This window comes from Brassica napus, chromosome A3, assembly GCF_020379485.1.
Source record: "Brassica napus cultivar Da-Ae chromosome A3, Da-Ae, whole genome shotgun sequence".
Lineage (NCBI taxonomy): Eukaryota > Viridiplantae > Streptophyta > Magnoliopsida > Brassicales > Brassicaceae > Brassica > Brassica napus.
This window is the reverse complement of record NC_063436.1, coordinates 6,190,850-6,208,863: the sequence shown is the minus strand read 5'-3', so window position 1 is coordinate 6,208,863 and position 18,014 is coordinate 6,190,850. Positions and strand designations below refer to the sequence as shown.

Sequence of the window (18,014 nt, the reverse complement as noted above, 5' to 3'; positions counted from 1 at the left end):
AAAAATGATAATATGAAAATGCTATTTATGGCAATTTCCCTACTTAATTTGAAAATTAATAAATAATAAAAATTAATAACAAAGTATAATATATTAAATAAATCAGTATATATTAATAATATCGAATAAAAATATAAACTATAATATTATAGAATTACACGATATATTTAGAACCAATCATTTAGCTTTGATTTATGTTATGAATAAGAATGGTTTAAATATAAATTGTTGGACCAATGAACTAACTATAATAAATCTAGTTAAAAAAGGATAATTATAAAAGCTTTCTGAGGATGCATGAGAGAGTAAAGCATGATAGCAGCAATGTAAATAAAATACTAAATTAAAATTACTCTCCCAAATTGATTCTCTTTTAATAAGTAAGGCATTAAACAAAATAGATAAAAATAAGATAGAAGAATGTCACGCCTTGCTCTTACATGCTGCATTCACTTCAGAGCTTCCTCTGTTGCGGCGCCATGTAATCAGAGCTCTGTCTTCCTCTTTGGACATTCTTCTTTAACCCCTGAGATTGAGCCATAGGAGTCATAGCCACATACATGGAGCTTGGAGATGATGAAACTGCGACTTTGCCTGCTGCTGCTGAAGCTGAACCTGCTACCATTTTCTGCGCACCTTCCCTCACTTGAATGTAGTCGTCCTCTATCATGAATAACTGCAAGCCAAACACAAGTTTAACAGTTTTTTCTTTTAAAATGGTTTGGGGGAATTGGGATGAGACAGACCTCGAGATGGCTAGCAACAAAATCTTCCAGCTTCCCGTACTTCTTCCTGTAATCATGCCAGTGTAGAGGAGCTAGCATTTTGCCCAAACGATTGGGAAGCTGCAAATGACGACGTATTAAACAGTAGATGTTACGAGCAAGACCATTTCCATATTCAATTGTTCACTCTCATTGTGGTTAAGATTCTCACCGTTGAACTGATTCTGATTCTTCCACCAGCTGGTATAGTGCGAACGATGCAAGCCAAAAGCGACCTTTCATCTAGAAGAGCACTCTCCAAGTTCCTCTCAGTTTTACCAAATGAGACTAGAGTTTCACGCGCAACACCATTTGGCTCACCAGGAGAAACCTGACCATTAATCTCCTAGGGAAAGAGATCAGAATATTTTCGCTATAGCCAGAAGAAGCAAAAAAAAATTTCTAGATGATACGAGCATACCTCAGGTTTCTGATTGATGGCAACGGAATCTAGCCTTAGCGCATCACGGAACTGCGAAGAAATATCCTGAAAGTTATTCTCTGACGCATTGGATCCATTTCCAGATTCCACCACCTGTTAAGAGGTAACTCTCTTATGATATAGTATCGTTTTGAACAAGTATATTACAGCATGTAGTAACAAAAGCATCCCCTACCTGTTCATTCACAGAGGATGATGGTGTGGTTGGTCCGAATTGTGCTCCGTGGCTAGTTTGAACATCGAGATACCCTTGATCAAGGGACTGTCCATTGGTAGGCACTTGGTGTTCACTCTTCTCATCAGAACTTACTAAGCCATGTACAACTTGAGATGGATGCACATAATTCTGCCTAGGCATCTCTGCACTAGCTGGTACAGCCTGAGAAGAAACCATGAAAGACTATATACAGTTACTAACTGTTGATTATAGTGAAAAAAAAAGATGCATTCATTAATCTCACACCTTTTGCTGCAGTAACACTGATTCTGGAACATGAGGTGGAGGTCCCCGAGGTTGAAGAAGCTCTTGTTGATGCATGGCAAACGAATGCAGAGGGTTCACCTGACCCGCTTGAATGTTCTACAAATACTCCCAAGAGAAAAGACAGTCACGGTTACGATACAATCTACTTCAAGTGCTTTAGCATGGTCCATGGATCGTTTCATTACCTTGATTTGGTTCCCACTGTTTTGGATAATCTGGGAGGCACCGTTGGGGTTTGTTTTAGAGCCACCTCCTTTTACATTGGCAAGCTCATGCTGAAGCTGTTGCACTGTATGCAAATGCAATCTCTCCATCTCCGCAAACTGAACTCAGTGAGATGGAACAATATAAGATAAAGACTAGAATTATCACGAGAAGAGAGAGAAAAAAACTGGAATTTAATCAGATAAGCAACCTGTCTTTGGCAACCAAGCCAGAGCTGGTTATACTGCTCAGTACGTTCTCTCAACTCAGCCTGCAAGGAGTGATTTGTAGATGATTGTAAAGCATCCATCTCTTGAGCACGCGCAATCCAGCCTTGCGCTTCTCTCAGTTGCTCATCCTTGTACATGATTGTTTCTTGAGCAATCCTATTCTACAAGCCATTATAAATAAAGACTATGTTGTTAGTGTACTCAAAAACTTCAAACATGACAATGAAACATAACTGCAAGTTGAATAACTTGATCGTGTAACAAAAACACAGGAAAAGTAACCTGTTCCTGCAATTCAGCGAACTGTCTCTCCTTCTCTTGAACATGCTCCTGAAGTTCAGATATTTTGTGTAAACTTTGGGACATCTCAGCTTCAGAGTGATCACGCTCCCTTCTGCATATTTCGAAACCACAGTCCAACAAAACATTTTATCTAACTGCAACGTAAAAGACCTTAACGAAGAGAATAAAGACAGCACCTGAGCGTAGCAAGTTCTTTGTTTTGTTCTCTTAGTAGCCCCTCTTTCTCCCATGCCTGTTAGAAGAATTACAAGCAAACTTAGCCTCAAAACCATTCAGATCAATTCATATTTAAACAACATACCGCTTCATTATCAAGCTTAACAGCATGAAGCTCCCTTTCTTTCTCCTCTAGCTTCCTCTCCATCTCCCGAATAGACCTATCATTCTCACGAAGTTGCTCCTACAAAGAACATTCCTTTACATCTTCCACGCAAACATCAAACCCCTCAATCAAAAAGTAAAAGATCCAAACCTGCATCCTAGCAGCAGCATTCTCATACTCAGCAGAACGAGACTCAAAGCTCCTCTGGATCTCCATAGCCAACACACGAGCTCGGAGCTCAACCTCCTGCTGCTGAAGCTCCCCTTGTTGTCTAGAAAGGGCACGAATCTGCTCCAAGACTTCACCATCATCCACCGTGATTGAGTAGTAATCCAAATCACCACCAGCAGCCTCTCTTCCATTCTGCAAATAAACCAAAAAGAATAAAAAAAAATCCAAACTTTCCCTCAGATATTCAATCACACGAGCTGTAAATTAACTTCTGGGTAACAGATAAAACAGTATCACACGAGCAGAGAGAGAGAGGGGGGGGGGCATTACCACGTAATCAGTGGCGTTTCCGAAGTTGTGAGAATCGGAAACGGCGCGCCACTCTTTCCTAGAGGACGAAGAGTTCTGAAGAGACCCGCTACGAGTCTCGTTCTCCATTACAAAAGAAGCCCCCACTTAAGATCCAAAGAGGAAAAAACTAGGGTTTTATCGGAAATGGTGGGTAAACCCTAGAGAGATTCAAGCTAAGAGACGCAGAGGTGGAGGATGGATAGGGATTACGATTGAGGAAGAGAGTAGCTGAGGAGAGGTTTTAAAGGAACGAAGATGATTGACGCGGAAGAGACGATCGAGAGAGACGACTCGGAAACTGTGTGAAGAAACTCTACAGTCGCATCAAATGATTCCTCTATTTTTCTACTCCTCTGGAGTGAAGAAGATCGTGTTTCTGTTTCTTTTGGGCCTTCTCTTGGGCCTTGTTATCTTCAGCCCATTATCCAGGTTCGTTTAAGAATAACTAAACCGGTTATCTCGGTTAAGGCAAAGTGAACCTAATTTAGCCGGTTCGATTTGAGAGAAACGACGTCGCTTTTAGATTCGGGGCGGGTCTCATAAGCAAATTCGATTTGGGAGCGATTTGAGAGATTAGGAGGAGGAAGAAGAAGAAGATGGGGTACGTGTTGAGGGTGAGAATGGCATCTTTCTTCGCCGGAGCTGCGACTGCGTCTTTCATAGGCCTCTCTGTTCTCTATAAGGATTACAAAGTCGCTCACGAATCCATTTCTCAGCAGGTTTGCAATCGATTTCTCTTTATTCTCGTATCGGATCCATTTCTTTCGATTCTCTCTTCGGTGGAGGTTAGGTTTTGTTTGCCAAAAAGCCTGAATCGATACACTTCGTTAGCGTAATAAGGAGATTTTATGGAAACTCTATCGTATCTCTATGACTCTATCGATTCAGCTTCGTATGCAACCTATGACTCTTTGTTAGATTTGGTCATTTACAAGGTACACGCTTGAGTTTCATACCCGTTAATGCTTTAGAACAGCCTCCTAGTTCTATGTAAATCTTGAGAATCAGAAAACCTTCAAGCATTTGATAATAATGAATACTGCTAGAGTTGAAACACACAATGCTCATCATTGTGTGTATCCTGAGAAATGTGAGTGTTGATCGAGTTGAGGCAGGGCCGTTATCATTCTTAAAATTAGCAGCATTTAATTAAGCTGTAGCTTTAACTATATATTAGAATACCGGCATGGTTACTGACTGTAGATACGATCTCTGTTTTCTTCAGGCAAAGGCTTTTCATGACTCTCTGGATAGAAGGATCTCTGCTCTTGAAAGCTTGAGACAAACTGAAGCTCCTCAGCTTCCCGAGACAACAACTGATTAGTTTCTGTCTCATACATTCATACTCTCTGCTTGCTGATGACGGTGTTGAGTTGAGATGCTTTTTTTTTTTTTGCGTTTATGAATAACTTGGAAGTTCTTGTATGACTACTGTTTATCAAACAATGAAGTTAAGGTGGTCTACAATGGATTTAAACTTGCTGTAACACTTGCAATGAAAAATTATGTTTTGATCTATTGGTTTGGGTCTTTAAGACAGCAGAATCCTGCTCTTCAGGCAGATCAAGTTTATACATGATTCATGTGTTTTCCTCACTAAAACTCTAGTGTACTCGGTGGAAATACACAACACCAAATTTAGGTAACAGAAGGACAGTATGTTGAAGTTAATTCAGTATAAAAGATGAAGAAAACCAAAAACTATAATTAGAAACATAACGTATTACGTTTAGATTTGACATGTTCAGATTTGTTTTTCTCATGGGGTTTATATTTAAAATATAAAAGTACTGTATGCTACAAAATATTTAAGTACAGGGTTTTCTATTGTAAGATAAAAGATGGTTACAGAGTTGAGTCAACTTATTTATTACAAAAAAATAGCTAACACATATTTATTTGAAATAATTCGTAAAAACGTATATGCAATTTGAGCGAGTCGGTTTGTAAAGTGTAACACCTCCATGTTTTCAATTCAAAGATTAATTGTCATAACAGTCACAGACGAATGTAACTCTCCTGGTGAATTTACCTACCAACTACGTTCAAGTTGAGATAGCCTATAAATTGTTAGTTTCTTGTCCCACCAAAATCATCTAATCAAGCAATTCACTATATATCCCTAAATATTAAACAAAAATATAAGGAAACAACAGGTGCAATGGAAGGTAAGATTGAAATTATCTTTTCCATGGTTCTAGTCATTGCCACTATTCTTATGAGGCCGGGGATAGCCGAGATCCAAACCGTACCTCAATTTCCTTTAATTCCTGGTTCTCCCATCGATATCACAAAGTGTTGGTCATCACTTACCAGCATTCAAGGTTGTGTAACCGAAATCTACAAATCTGTCGTAACGGGTAAGTTTGAAAACGTTGGACCAGCTTGCTGCAAGGCTTTTACGGATGTAGATGCAAAATGTTGGCCAACAATGTTTCCTCTGAATCCATTGTTCCCTCCTCTTATCAAGGATGGTTGTTCACGCATCAGCGGAGCTACACCATCACACACAACACTCCAGTTCCCTGTGATTCCTGGTTCTCCGGTCGACCTCACAAAATGTTTGTCATCACTCGTCAGCGTTCAAGGTTGCGTAACTGAAATCCACAAATCGCTTCTCACAGGGAAGTTTGATAATGTTGGAGCTATGTGTTGCAAGGCGTTTTTGGTTATAGATGCCAAATGTTGGCCACAAATGTTTCCGCTAAATCCGTTCTTCCCTCCTCTTCTCAAAGATGGATGTTCTCGTATTGCAGTCGCTCCCACACACAAATGAAGTTAACTATATGGAACCACAATTCAAGATGCTTATTATATAGATTATACTTAATTCGATTATTCAAGAGTTCCATTTATCATGGCTGCTCTAGGTTTTATCTACACTAATATTAAATTTTAAGTTTCTGTCAAAATCTTACAGCTTTCATCTATTTTGAAACCATTTATTATTAAGAGAATCATTATTTCAGTAAGAGATGTTTTCTGGTTTAAAAGTAGTAGAGCTTTTGATCCCAACAAATATATAAATATAAATAATCTGACTCGCATTGGCTGCTATCTATTGCAATTGATCATTTTCTTTTCAACAGCATAGTTGCCCAAACCCCAATTTAGAGGTGGCTAATAGACTTTAAACTATTCTTAATTTTAGCTATTAGTTCCATAAACTCAATGTAAATTTGGAGAGTATAAAATGTTAATAGATAAATTATTGGATGTTATGTGTGGTATAATAGTAATGCATAGATGTTATGTGTTATTATTGGATCTAGCAAATATTACAACGTGTAGCATACCATATTGAATAACAATTTGTTAACCAAATGTGCATGAAGCATTAGAGATTAAACCATTTGAGTCCTCAATTCAATAAAACTATTGAATAGTATTTCTTTGTATGTGGCACTTGTTCCACCTAGGTCCGTCTGGAATTGACCATATTAGTTTTTTTTCGAAACATGACATAAAATTTTGTAAATTTGTAATGGTAGAATCTATTGTTGTTAAGAGATCGATGTTTTTTTTTATCAAAAATAAAAAATAAGTGATTGATGTTCTTACATTAATCTTGAATTAAGTATCCAATTTATTATGCAGATTAGTTATGGTTAGTGCAATTTTTTATTGAAGGAATTCTAATATATAAATATTTTTTTTTCATTGGCTACAAATCAAAACACTAATGTTCTTTATCAGCATTTTTGACATATATTATATCAAATTCTAAACATTATAGTAAAACATAAAAAATAATCTACCTGTCATGAGCACAACACAGCAAACAAAAAAGGTTAAAAAATCTATCTGTACACAACCATAAATCAAGCAGCCTTTAAGGGCATCAACATCGCTGTCCTTAACCAAAGTCCTTCCAAATTAAAACATTGAAAATAAATCAAAATAACATAAAACCGAAGCAAACGTATGTTAAATAAGAAGTTTTTATTTCGCGTCCTTAAGGCCACGTGTCATCGGGGGAGGGGAAGCACGGATTAGGGTTGTGTTCAAAAAAAATCCGATACGAAGTCATTCTCATCCTCTCTCTTCTCTCTCTCTCGACGGCGATTTTCAACCCAATCAAACACCTCTCGGCGTAGCTGTCTCCGTCGGTGTCTCCCTCGATATCTCCGAGGATCTCTCCGTCGCTGTCTCCCTCGATCTCTCCCTGGATCTCCCGTTCATCTCGCCGTCTATTCTCACCCTCGATCTCTCCGTGTATCTCTCCGTCCATCTCTCGGCGTAGCTGTCTCCGTCCATCTCTCCGTGTATCTCTCCGTCCAGGTATCGCTGAATCCTCTGTTCGTCGCTTTCGGATTTAGTGTATCAACTTGTGGATCTATCCCGTGTGTATCTGAAGTGGAGTTTGGCTTCCCCAAGGAGTGCTACTGTGGTGGAGAGCCACTTGTAGCCACTTCTTACACAAGAACTGACCCGGGGAGAAGGTTCTACACCTGCAAGAACAAACAGGACGGAGACTGCCATGTCTACAAGTGGTGGGACGTCGCGGCTACAGAGGAGATCAAAGCACTTGGTGCACAAGTGACCCTCCTCACTGATAAGGTAGATTCGCTTTCATTCGTCGGTTACGAGGACACCGAGGTGCGGGAGTTAAAGGAAGTTCAATTTGATATGGAGCAGAAATTGGTTAGGTTGGAGAGCATTGTATGTGACTTAGGTAGAAAGAAATCTAGATTTGGTTATGGGTTTGAACTAGTTGTAGGTGTTCTGGTGGTTGTGTTAGTCATAATAGCCATCGGAGTAGCTGCTCGTATGTAGGTTTATATGTCTTGTGTTTCTCGAAAATGTATGATTATCCTTGTGTTTTGTTAAACCTTGTTCAACTCGGATTACGTAACCCTATCAAACTCTGATTAAATCTTGTTTCAAAGTCTTGATTGATTTTTTTTATCAAAACTCTTGCTAAAATTAGTTTTTGTTTTTGCATGTACCAACTAAAAGAAAAACGTGTTTGATCATGTAAAGAAAAACTACTCTCCCAACTACAAAGTAGTTGTAATATTGAGAAAACGTGTTTTTACATACACTCTATTCAAATAACTAAAATTAGTTATAACTTTATAGCTATAAATATAACATATCTTTCAATTACAGAGTCACAACTTTTCTTTGTCGATTCACTTCTAAAACAATCACAACCACTTCTCAATAATTTTTAATGGCTTCTTCATCCCATTATCATTATCATAGAGATGATGATGATGAGATCGATCTTGATACTCCTTATGAAGAATTTTATAACAATTGTGCTCTCGTACAAGAACCAGAAGAGAGACAACGCCGTAATGTTCATGAAAGACACCGGGAAGAAGGCCACACCTTACTTTGGAATGATTATTTTGCCGACAATCCAACTTACTCTCCCGCTCTTTTCCGCCGACGGTTTAGAATGAACAAAAGTTTGTTCCTGCGTATTGTGAATCGTTTCTCAACAGAGATTCCGTATTTTCGACTATCAGAAGATTGTACCGGACGGACAAGTCTCACACCTCTACAAAAATGTACTGCAGCAATTCGACAATTGGCATACGGTGCTGCGGCGGACTCGGTGGACGAATATATCCGTCTAGGCGAATCAACAGCTCGAAAATGTTTGCACAAATTTACCGCCGGAATAATAACCTTGTTTGGTGAAGAATATCTACGACGTCCAACACAGGACGATCTGCAAAGACTATTACATATCGGAGAACAACGTGGATTTCCGGGGATGCTTGGAAGCATCGACTGTATGCATTGGGAGTGGAAGAATTGCCCCACGGCTTGGAAAGGAATGTACTCACGAGGAACCGGAAAACCGACAATTGTGTTGGAGGCGGTAGCTTCGTATGACCTATGGATATGGCACGCGTTTTTTGGAGCACCAGGTACTATGAACGATTTAAATATTCTTGATCGATCACCTGTTTTTGACGATATTATTAATGGCATCGCGCCAGAAGTGAACTTCTATGTTAATGATAATCAGTACCATTTCGGATATTATCTCACTGATGGTATTTATCCGAAATGGGCGGCTTTTATTCAATCTATCCGACTACCACAAAATCAGAAGCATTCATTATTTGCTCAAACCCAAGAATCAGTTCGAAAAGATGTCGAGCGTGCCTTCGGAGTCCTTCAGGCTAGATTTGCCGTTGTCAAAAATCCGTCAAAGTTATGGGATAAAGAGAAAATAGGAAATGTTATGAGAGCATGTATCATACTCCATAATATGATTGTCGAAGATGAACGGTCATCATTCACCCAGTATAACAAATTTGAGTTTCAACCAAGAGAAGTTCCGGATACGTTTACCGTCAACATGCCTTCGAATATCAGTGAAAATGTCGGCACAACAATGGATCGTCGAACAAGGCTTCGGAATAGACAAATCCATGAAAACTTAAAACACGATTTGATTGAAAATATATGGGCTAAATTTGGACATCTTCCGAATAATATGTAATTTTAAGTTTTTATGAATAAATTGTCAGTGTTTTAATTTCTGAACTTTGTATTTTTTTACACTAACAAAATGTTTGTAGTTTTAAAAACTAGTTTAAAAAAAAATTTTAAACCTAAGGACCTACCAAATGTCCCACCCATAATCAACATTTTAACAAAAGTCCTTAACCAAAGTCCTAAACTACATAAACTAATTAAATACTCTAAGGACCATTCTAAAAGTCCTATTGATGCACTTGCTCAAATGTACTTTTACACCGTACCCATCTCTTCTTCTCCTTCTTTATAAAGACACACTCTCTCCTCTCTCCCCTCGTTCTTCTTCACATTCTCCTCCCCAAACCAAAATTTTAAATTCTTTCTTTATATGGCACTAACCCTTTTGTCCCACGAGGTATCCGATCTCTGCATCGGCAAACCGCCGCTAAGGTGCCTCTCCGCCGTGACAGCCACCGTCGCTGACGCCATCGCCGCCCTCAAATCCTCCGACGAGCCTTTCCTCAGCGTATGGAGCTGTAACCACGACGAAACCAACGATGATAACAACAAGTGCGAGTGCGAGTGCGAATGCGAGTGTGTGGGTAAGATCTGTATGGCGGATGTGATCTGTTACCTAACTAAACACGACAGCAAGGCTTTGTCTCTTTCCTCTGTTTTCGAAGCTTCGGTCTCTGTTCTTCTCCCCAAATCTCGTTCCATCGTCGTTCATGTCCAATCTTCTTGCAAGTACGTCACCAAATCTCAGTTTTTTTTTTCTGTTCGTGAGATTAATGATTTGATCTTATAGGTTAATTGAAGCAATTGATCTGATAACCGGAGGAGCACAGGATCTGATCGTTCCGATTCAGACAAAACCAATCACAAAGAGAAGACAACCCCGAAACGCCGTCGTTTCGCTAACAACCGCCACCACAACGACAACAACACACAAGAACAACCGCCAGTTCTGTTGGATCACACAAGAAGACATCATCAGATTCCTTCTCGACTCCATCAGCGTCTTCTCTCCTTTACCGTCGCTCTCTATCTCCGACCTCGGCGTGATCAACAGCACGCACGCTATCCTCTCCGTCGACTACTACTCCTCCGCGTCCTCCGCCGTCACCGCCATTTCTAGCGCCATCGCGGATAACATCTCCGTCGCTGTGGTCGACGGCGAATGCGGTGGAGAAGATCCACGTGCGGTTTTAATCGGGGAGATATCGCCGATGACGCTCGCTTGCTGCGACGAGTCGGCTGCAGCAGCGGTTGCTACGCTCTCGGCCGGTGATTTAATGACGTACATTGACGGTAGCGGTCCGCCGGAGAGTCTTGTGAGAGTCGTTAGGAATCGTCTTGAAGAGAAAGGTTTGGTGGGTTTGATCTCGCTGGTCGATTCTTTGTCGGGTTCGTCGGGGTCTTCTTCGTCGGATGAAGAGGCTCCGGCGGGGAGAGCGAAGTCGTATGGGAGGTCGGTGAGTAGTGCGGCGAGGATGGCAAGGAAGTCGGTGGCGATAGTGTGTAATCGGAGAAGCTCGTTGATGGCTGTGATGATACAAGCCATTGCTCATAGGGTGAGGTATGTGTGGGTGGTTGATGAAGATGGTTGTTTGGTTGGTATGGTCACTTTTGTTGATATATTGAAGCTTTTCAGGGGATTTTTGGATGATCAAAACTAAGAATCATCAGTCTGATTACTTTTTTTGGTTAGAGTTTACATAAACATACAACCAAATCAAACGTTGAATTAGTTTCTTTTGGTGAAGGATGCAATAAGATTAGAGTTCTTTTATATAACATAAGACCAAAATTCTTGAGGAATATTTCGGTTCTTGTGTTCTTAAATCTTGATTTTTTTTTTTGGATCTCAATGACAGTCTTGAATCTTTATTTTCAGTTTATAATCTCTCTTGCTACATGGATTTATTCAAAGATTATGTGTTTTGATTAGGTACACATTATGCTAATGAACTTTAATCAGTGATAATGTTTGTAGACCACGTAAATCAGCTGCAATTTAGGTCTCACGTCTTATTCTAAGCTTAGAGAAAGCATAATGTTGATGAGTCTATCGTGCCTAAAGCTTTCGAAGGACATTATAGAATTTAAATGAACGATAGAAACAGAACAAGCCATCAAGAGTACGTGAATCGTGATGTTGATTGAATAAAATGAAAGATCGACTCTCTTTAGTTAACTAGTACACACTTGACTTCACTTTCGTTTTTTTTTATAAACAGACACTTGACTAGTACACATTTGAAATCCGGATACAAATGTCCAAAGATTTTGTTTTAAAGTTGTACAGCTAGCTGCTTAAGTGCTAACGCGGTTTGTTAAATGCCACGTGATATTAAAATTGTCTATTGGATTTGGTACATGTTTTAATATGTCGTCTCGTGCGTCTTTGTTCGTTTTGGTTGTGAAAGTTGACTGTTTTTTTTTAAGAAAAAAGAGGGGAAAGTTAGCTGAATAATTAAACGTTGAAATAATTTTGGATCATCAAAACTAATCATCAATCATCATCAGTTTTTTTTGTAAGGGTTTACATAAACATACAACCAAATCAGACGTTGAATTAGTTTCTTTTGGTGAAGGATGCAATAAGATTAGAGTTCTTTTATATTAACATAAGACCAAAATTCTTGAGGAGTATATTGGTTCTCGTTTTCTTAAATCTTGATTTTTTTTGGATCTCAGTGACAGTTTTGAATCTTTATTTTCAGTTTATAATCTCTCTTACATGGACCAACGTTTGATAAGATAACTCTAGACCGAAGATTCACTTTCTCCTCCAAAAGAGTTATTGCTAACCATAATCTTTGTATTCGTGTTTTAGTGCATACAATACAAAATGATACTATTAAAACTATTATAGTTTATTAGATCTGTTCAAGAATGAGCACGAAAAAAAAAAAGAGCACGAATGAGTAATAACGTTTGTACACCACGTATATCAGCTGCAATTTGAGTCTCACGTCTAGTTATAAACCTAAAATGAAAAAGTTGATGAGTCTTGTACTCTTGTGCCTAAAATCTTTGTAAGGATGACAATATTGAATCTAGATGAAAAAATAGAAACAGAAAAAGACATTAAGAGTAGGTGTACGTGATGTTGATTGAAGAATATGCAAGATTGATTATCTTTAGTTAATTAGTACACACTTGACTTCGCTTTTGTTTATTAATGAACACACACGTAACTAGTATAAATTTCCAAAGATTTGGTTTTGGATTTATACAGCTAGTTGCTTATTGCTAACACGGTTTGTTAAATGCCACATGATATTTAAATCGTCCATTGTGTCTGGTGCATGTTTTAATATGTGGTCTCGTGCATCTTTGTCTCGTCTTGATTGTGAAAGTTGACTGTTTAAAAAAAAGACCTGAATGTTAGTTGAATAATTTTTTTTTTTTTTTGATCAAAATAGTACTTGATTAATTAAAGGAGAGTTACTCTGTAACAAGAACAGAGGAGTGCAGAGAATACAGAGCAGTTTTAGCAATAGAATCAGCAACAGAGTTCGCTAAACGCGGAACAAAACAAAAGGAGATAGATTCAAAAGAACGCGCCAAGATTTTGATATCATGGAGTACGCCTTTCAAGCTAACATCTTGTCCCTGAGACTTCAAGAGCAGGATGAGAGACTTTGAGTCCGAGTAGACACGAAGACTACTAACATGTGATGAGAGAGCTGCCGTTACTGCAGCTTTAACCGCCAGAGCCTCAGCCACAAGAGCCGAGGGCACAAAACGTCGGTGAGAGGAAGATGTTTCTGCGCACACATCCAAGGAATCTCGGAGTTGCCAGCCCATGCCACAGTTACCTGTTGAAGAGTCCCAAGCTGCATCTGAGAAAACAGACCATGTATAAGAATTATCAGTAGGTAGAGGACCATATGGGACCACAGCGGGTGGTAAAGAAGGCTTTTCGACATAAGTCTGAGCAGCCTTCCAAGCTCTAGCGTCTTGAATCGCTTTCAGCACTGAGTTCTCTTCCGAGAACTTCTTATCCTCAAACAGAAGTTTATTCCGATTGGTCCAAAGAACCCACAATACCCAAGGATACAGTGGGGTGCCTCCTAAACCTGTTGGAGGGAGTGATATCATTCTTCTACAGTGTAGAAGGAGTTGGCCAATCGAATCGATGTTGATATGTGATGGTTTGTGGAGGCCTGGAACCAACTCCCAGACCTTTACAGCGAAAGGGCATTGGAGTAAGACATGTAACTCAGTTTCCTGAGCACCACAACGTCGACAGACTGGAGAAACCGAGAGTCCACGAGCTTCCAGCAGGGAACCAACCGGTAGCGCCTTGCAATTTGATTTCCAGAGGAAGTGCTTAATTTTCGGAGTGGTCTCAACCTGCCAAACACACTTTTTCCAATCAAACTCCCTATCCATCTCATTGCCATTGAAGAGCTTTGCAATCGCATATCCTGATTTTGTTGAGTAGCTCCCATTTGCGTTTGGTAACCAAACTCTTTCATCTTCCAGCTGGAAGGAGCTAGGAATGAGCTTACGGATATCCTCCTCATACTGAGGTAGGTTTTCTTTAATAACAGCTACATTCCAGTCTTTAGAGATAGGGTCTATTAGTTCCGACACCTTCCAAAGATGATTCACACGAGTAGGAGGCCCTATTGGGGATACAGGTTCAGAAGTAGATAACCACGGCTCAGTCCACATGCTGACACCCCTGTGAGTCTAACAGCAATATATGTGGCCTTCTATATGTATCTTACGGTCAGACCAAACTAATGTGGATGAATTGTATGGCACATTTGATTTTCTTATAAAAATTCCACTATTGTACAATTTTTGGCATACTATAACTTTTTAAAACAGCTTAGGTATTTAGTTTAGTTATATATATATATATATATATATATGATCAAGTTGCCAAGTAATATTGGGTTCAGATTTAAGCTTATTACAGCCATGCTAATCTAACATGTAAGCGTGACAATAATAGTTAAGTACATATATAATATTAGAGAACATGCTAGCTGTTGAATGAAATAAGTTTGCAACAATTGCTTACAATATATGGAATGATATACTATCACTGTGGGATCTCAACACTGATATATGCAAAAATGTGTTCTAACTCTCTCTATCCTTCCTCTCTTCAAAGCTGTTTTGTGTATGAAATAATTTATGATGTGGGTTGAGCATTCAACGGGAACAAAACATTCAAGTGTCACAACAGAGTTACAGGGTGCTGCTAAGCGAAGTGGTTCATTAGCTCTATCCTTCCTCTCTTTCAAAACTCAGAGGGGTCCACTCTGAGTTTCTCTGAGCTGGTCTGCAAAAGCTTATTTGAGATCCCAAGAACTTGACAGCCACGACACAGTCTTCATCCTCAGGGGAAGAGGAGGACATTGCCACGTTGGTGAGTCTTTTCAGGCGCTGGAGAAACAGAGGATTGTGGTGGCTGAGATGTTGATGGAGGGGTAGCCGGAGAGATGTGTGAAACAGGGGAAGGAGATTTAGGAGGTTGGGCCGTTGACGGAGCCTTCGCCGGAGAAATTGGAGAAACAGGGGAATGAGCTTTTGGAGGTTGAGCAGTCGTCGGAGCTTTCGCCGGAGAAACGTTAGGATGATTTCTCATGGCCAGGACAGAGACGATCAACTTCTGTCCCTTCGTACAATGATCTTGATCACCACTTACGAAATAAAAAGCACCAGTTCGATTCAGAGTGACCTCAGCCTCTCCGTTGTCAAACTTCTCAAGCGGATTCTTAATGTTGCAGCCCTCGAAATCCGCTTTAGTCACTAGTTGCACCGAGTCTGATCCCTTGGCATACTTAAAGTCTACAAAAGATTTAAAATTTTTATTTACTGTTCAATGTCATTATACAAACTCTGAGATTCAGACATTGAAGGGAGCTTACAGAGTGTGTCATTGACTTGGAAACGGTTTCTTGCACTCCAAGTATTGTAACTCTCGTGTGGATTAATGGCCCAATCACCGTTACCTCCTCCGACGTAAAACCTTCGTGCGTCAGCTACAGAGAAGAGAGTTGTAAAAGAAGCGACGATGATGAAAGAAAAACAGAGACTTTTCATGAGCTCCATCATGGTTTTGGAGAAGCGGCCAGATCTGAGTAAAAGGTTATGTGTGTTTGTGATTAGTGGGGGAATTTGTGTAGTGATATATATAGAAGTTTAGAAGAATTGAAGAAAATCTGTGAATCTTGCAATAATGGAAACGAAAATTAGTGACAGGTTACTTCTTGCTTTCTTTCTTTCGTTAATACTCGAGGGAAATTTATGTTTAGACGTGTGAGAGTTGACCCACGGTTAACTCATTTACCATAACAGCTGACTGGATTCTGTATTGTTACCGCCTTTATTATTTACTTCTGATTAAAGATTTATATTAGTGACCATATTCTGTGCATATGGTTTCTTTTCCCTCTGTACAGTATTTTGTTTGATTTCTTATCGCTGCTCATTTTAAACTAAACTAAAGATTATATAAATTAAGTTTAATGTGATTACTAATTAGCAGTGATGAGACTACTGTAATTTACTAACTAGTTCAGGATTTAACTATGCGATTCTATTAGAGTTCTAAGTCTGTTGTTTATGACTAAACTCGACATTTGAATCCAAACCGATTTCTAATGCAACATATATTGGGTAATACACGTACCAACCAGAATCCAATTTGATATTCAAATTTTTTTTTAAACTAACTTACCCATTATCTAATTTTAGATAAGTTTGGATATTTTGTAGAATTGAGAGTTTAGATAATTTTATACCATATTTTCTGTTTAAGTCAGATATTTTGGTCAGTTTGATAGTTTTCAATTAGTTTTTCGATTTCATTATATACATCCAAATATTTTTTGAATAATTTTCATAGATAAATTATTAGATGATTTTGGACATCAGATAAAATTCGATCGAATAAAAAAAAACCCCTCGAATCAAACCCACAAAAACTTGAAAATTAAATATACAAATGAGACATATTAACCTGATATAAAAAATCTCAAAATCTGAAATACATGATCCGGAACTGATCTGGTCTTAATGAATATCTGAACATTCATCCCACAATGTTTCCATGGGTTTTTGAAATATATGTTCAAACTGAATCATCTGGAAGTGGGTCTTGCCTTTACAAATTGATTTTTCACAGTTAAGAGAATCTAAATTGGACTCTACTTTGAAAACATTAATATATATTTGATTATCTTGGAAACATGAGTCGTCTTTTTAATATGCTACGAAAAAGGTTAGAATTTTTGCTATATGAAATGCAATGAATCCTTGGAAGGCCAAGTTGAGTTTGACATAAAAGGCCCAACAGTTATAAGAATAATTAGGAGAAACATCCATGGAATAAACAGAATTATAATTAACTATATGATCATGTATTTGACATGGATAATGTCTCATATATATTTAAATCACACACATAAGATGTGATTCTAACATCTTACTCTGTTTATTTTCGTATGTTCATCAAATAAGCCATTCTTTTAATATAGTCTGACTTAACAGAGTTTATTACATCTTCAAAACAAAACAATATTTTAATTAAAACTGAAAAATAAAACTCAAATATTGTTCTTCGGGTATGGGAGGACAATATAAAAAATTTTCACACACAATGTTAACATGTAAACGCTACTTAATTCTAATATTTATGCAAACACAATAAAAAATACCGAGTAATTGAATGAGAGATATGAGACAAACTCTAAGAATATGATATTATTACATTACATGACACCAAAGTTGGGATGTGAACATCATTGAGACCCAAAGGGATATGGTTAGAAAGAACGTATTGGTGATACAAAAAAAACAAATATTGTGCATAGAAAAACCATTATTTTCGGTGATAAGGTAATTGATAATACTAAAAAGGTATAAAACTGGAATCTTCTGTATTTGAATACATGTATCGCTTTCTAACACCACAATAGTTATGAATCTTCTGGAAAACTATTTTGTTTTTGAGATTTGATATGTTATGTGACTGGGTTTTGGTTTTTTTGGCAGTGACTTGGATGATAATTTGCAGAAGGCTTTCCACAGATTTTTGGAGGTCAGAGGGATCAAGCCAACCTTTACTGAATTTGTGGTTGATTATATGGCCAACAAAGAAGGCAGAGAGCGTGTTCAGTGGCTCAAGGATGTCAAGTCTTTTGTTGACATGTGAAACTTTTAGGTGAGATTTTATCTTGCAAGGAGTTGCTACTTGTTTTGATAATATTTGTTTCAACTCTTCCCATGTCTACGTCTAACTATTATTATGTACTTATGTTATCCTTTG

The 18,014-nt window shown here is 38.4% G+C and overlaps 6 protein-coding genes across 7 annotated transcripts; 4 read left to right on the top strand and 2 right to left on the bottom strand.

Moving 5' to 3' along the window:
- Positions 1-313: 313 nt before the first annotated feature.
- On the bottom strand, positions 314-3,602 carry LOC106441686 (cingulin). Of its 2 annotated transcripts, none has more exons than XM_048773665.1 (13): positions 3,251-3,602; positions 2,900-3,112; positions 2,729-2,827; positions 2,604-2,659; positions 2,407-2,518; positions 2,106-2,285; positions 1,876-2,013; positions 1,670-1,786; positions 1,382-1,585; positions 1,186-1,299; positions 937-1,110; positions 747-845; positions 314-676 (listed from the first exon to the last, which is right to left on the bottom strand). In XM_048773665.1, exons 1-13 carry the CDS (start codon positions 3,356-3,358, stop codon positions 455-457), a joined length of 1,836 nt encoding a protein of 611 aa, XP_048629622.1. In that variant the 5' UTR covers positions 3,359-3,602; the 3' UTR covers positions 314-454. The 2 variants fall into 2 exon arrangements, with proteins under 2 accessions (XP_048629622.1, XP_048629623.1); XM_048773666.1 differs by having other exon boundaries at positions 937-1,095.
- Positions 3,603-3,782: 180 nt separating this feature from the next.
- On the top strand, positions 3,783-4,789 carry BNAA03G12130D. The gene is made up of 2 exons (XM_013878430.3): positions 3,783-3,990; positions 4,497-4,789. Exons 1-2 carry the CDS (start codon positions 3,868-3,870, stop codon positions 4,593-4,595), a joined length of 222 nt encoding a protein of 73 aa, XP_013733884.1. The 5' UTR covers positions 3,783-3,867; the 3' UTR covers positions 4,596-4,789.
- Positions 4,790-5,032: 243 nt separating this feature from the next.
- LOC106437528 lies at positions 5,033-6,407 on the top strand. Its single transcript, XM_013878429.3, has one exon. It carries the CDS (start codon positions 5,433-5,435, stop codon positions 6,045-6,047), a length of 615 nt encoding a protein of 204 aa, XP_013733883.1. The 5' UTR covers positions 5,033-5,432; the 3' UTR covers positions 6,048-6,407.
- On the top strand, positions 6,129-8,291 carry LOC106441687 (uncharacterized protein At4g04775-like). Its single transcript, XM_048765099.1, has 2 exons — positions 6,129-6,141; positions 7,629-8,291. Exons 1-2 carry the CDS (start codon positions 6,129-6,131, stop codon positions 8,045-8,047), a joined length of 432 nt encoding a protein of 143 aa, XP_048621056.1. The 3' UTR covers positions 8,048-8,291.
- Positions 8,292-9,980: 1,689 nt separating this feature from the next.
- LOC106437527 (CBS domain-containing protein CBSX5) lies at positions 9,981-11,614 on the top strand. The gene is made up of 2 exons (XM_013878428.3): positions 9,981-10,462; positions 10,524-11,614. Exons 1-2 carry the CDS (start codon positions 10,104-10,106, stop codon positions 11,392-11,394), a joined length of 1,230 nt encoding a protein of 409 aa, XP_013733882.1. The 5' UTR covers positions 9,981-10,103; the 3' UTR covers positions 11,395-11,614.
- Positions 11,615-15,080: 3,466 nt separating this feature from the next.
- On the bottom strand, positions 15,081-15,799 carry LOC106441688 (early nodulin-like protein 2). The gene is made up of 2 exons (XM_013883471.3): positions 15,613-15,799; positions 15,081-15,532 (listed from the first exon to the last, which is right to left on the bottom strand). Exons 1-2 carry the CDS (start codon positions 15,797-15,799, stop codon positions 15,081-15,083), a joined length of 639 nt encoding a protein of 212 aa, XP_013738925.1.
- Between the last annotated feature and the right edge of the window lie 2,215 nt (positions 15,800-18,014).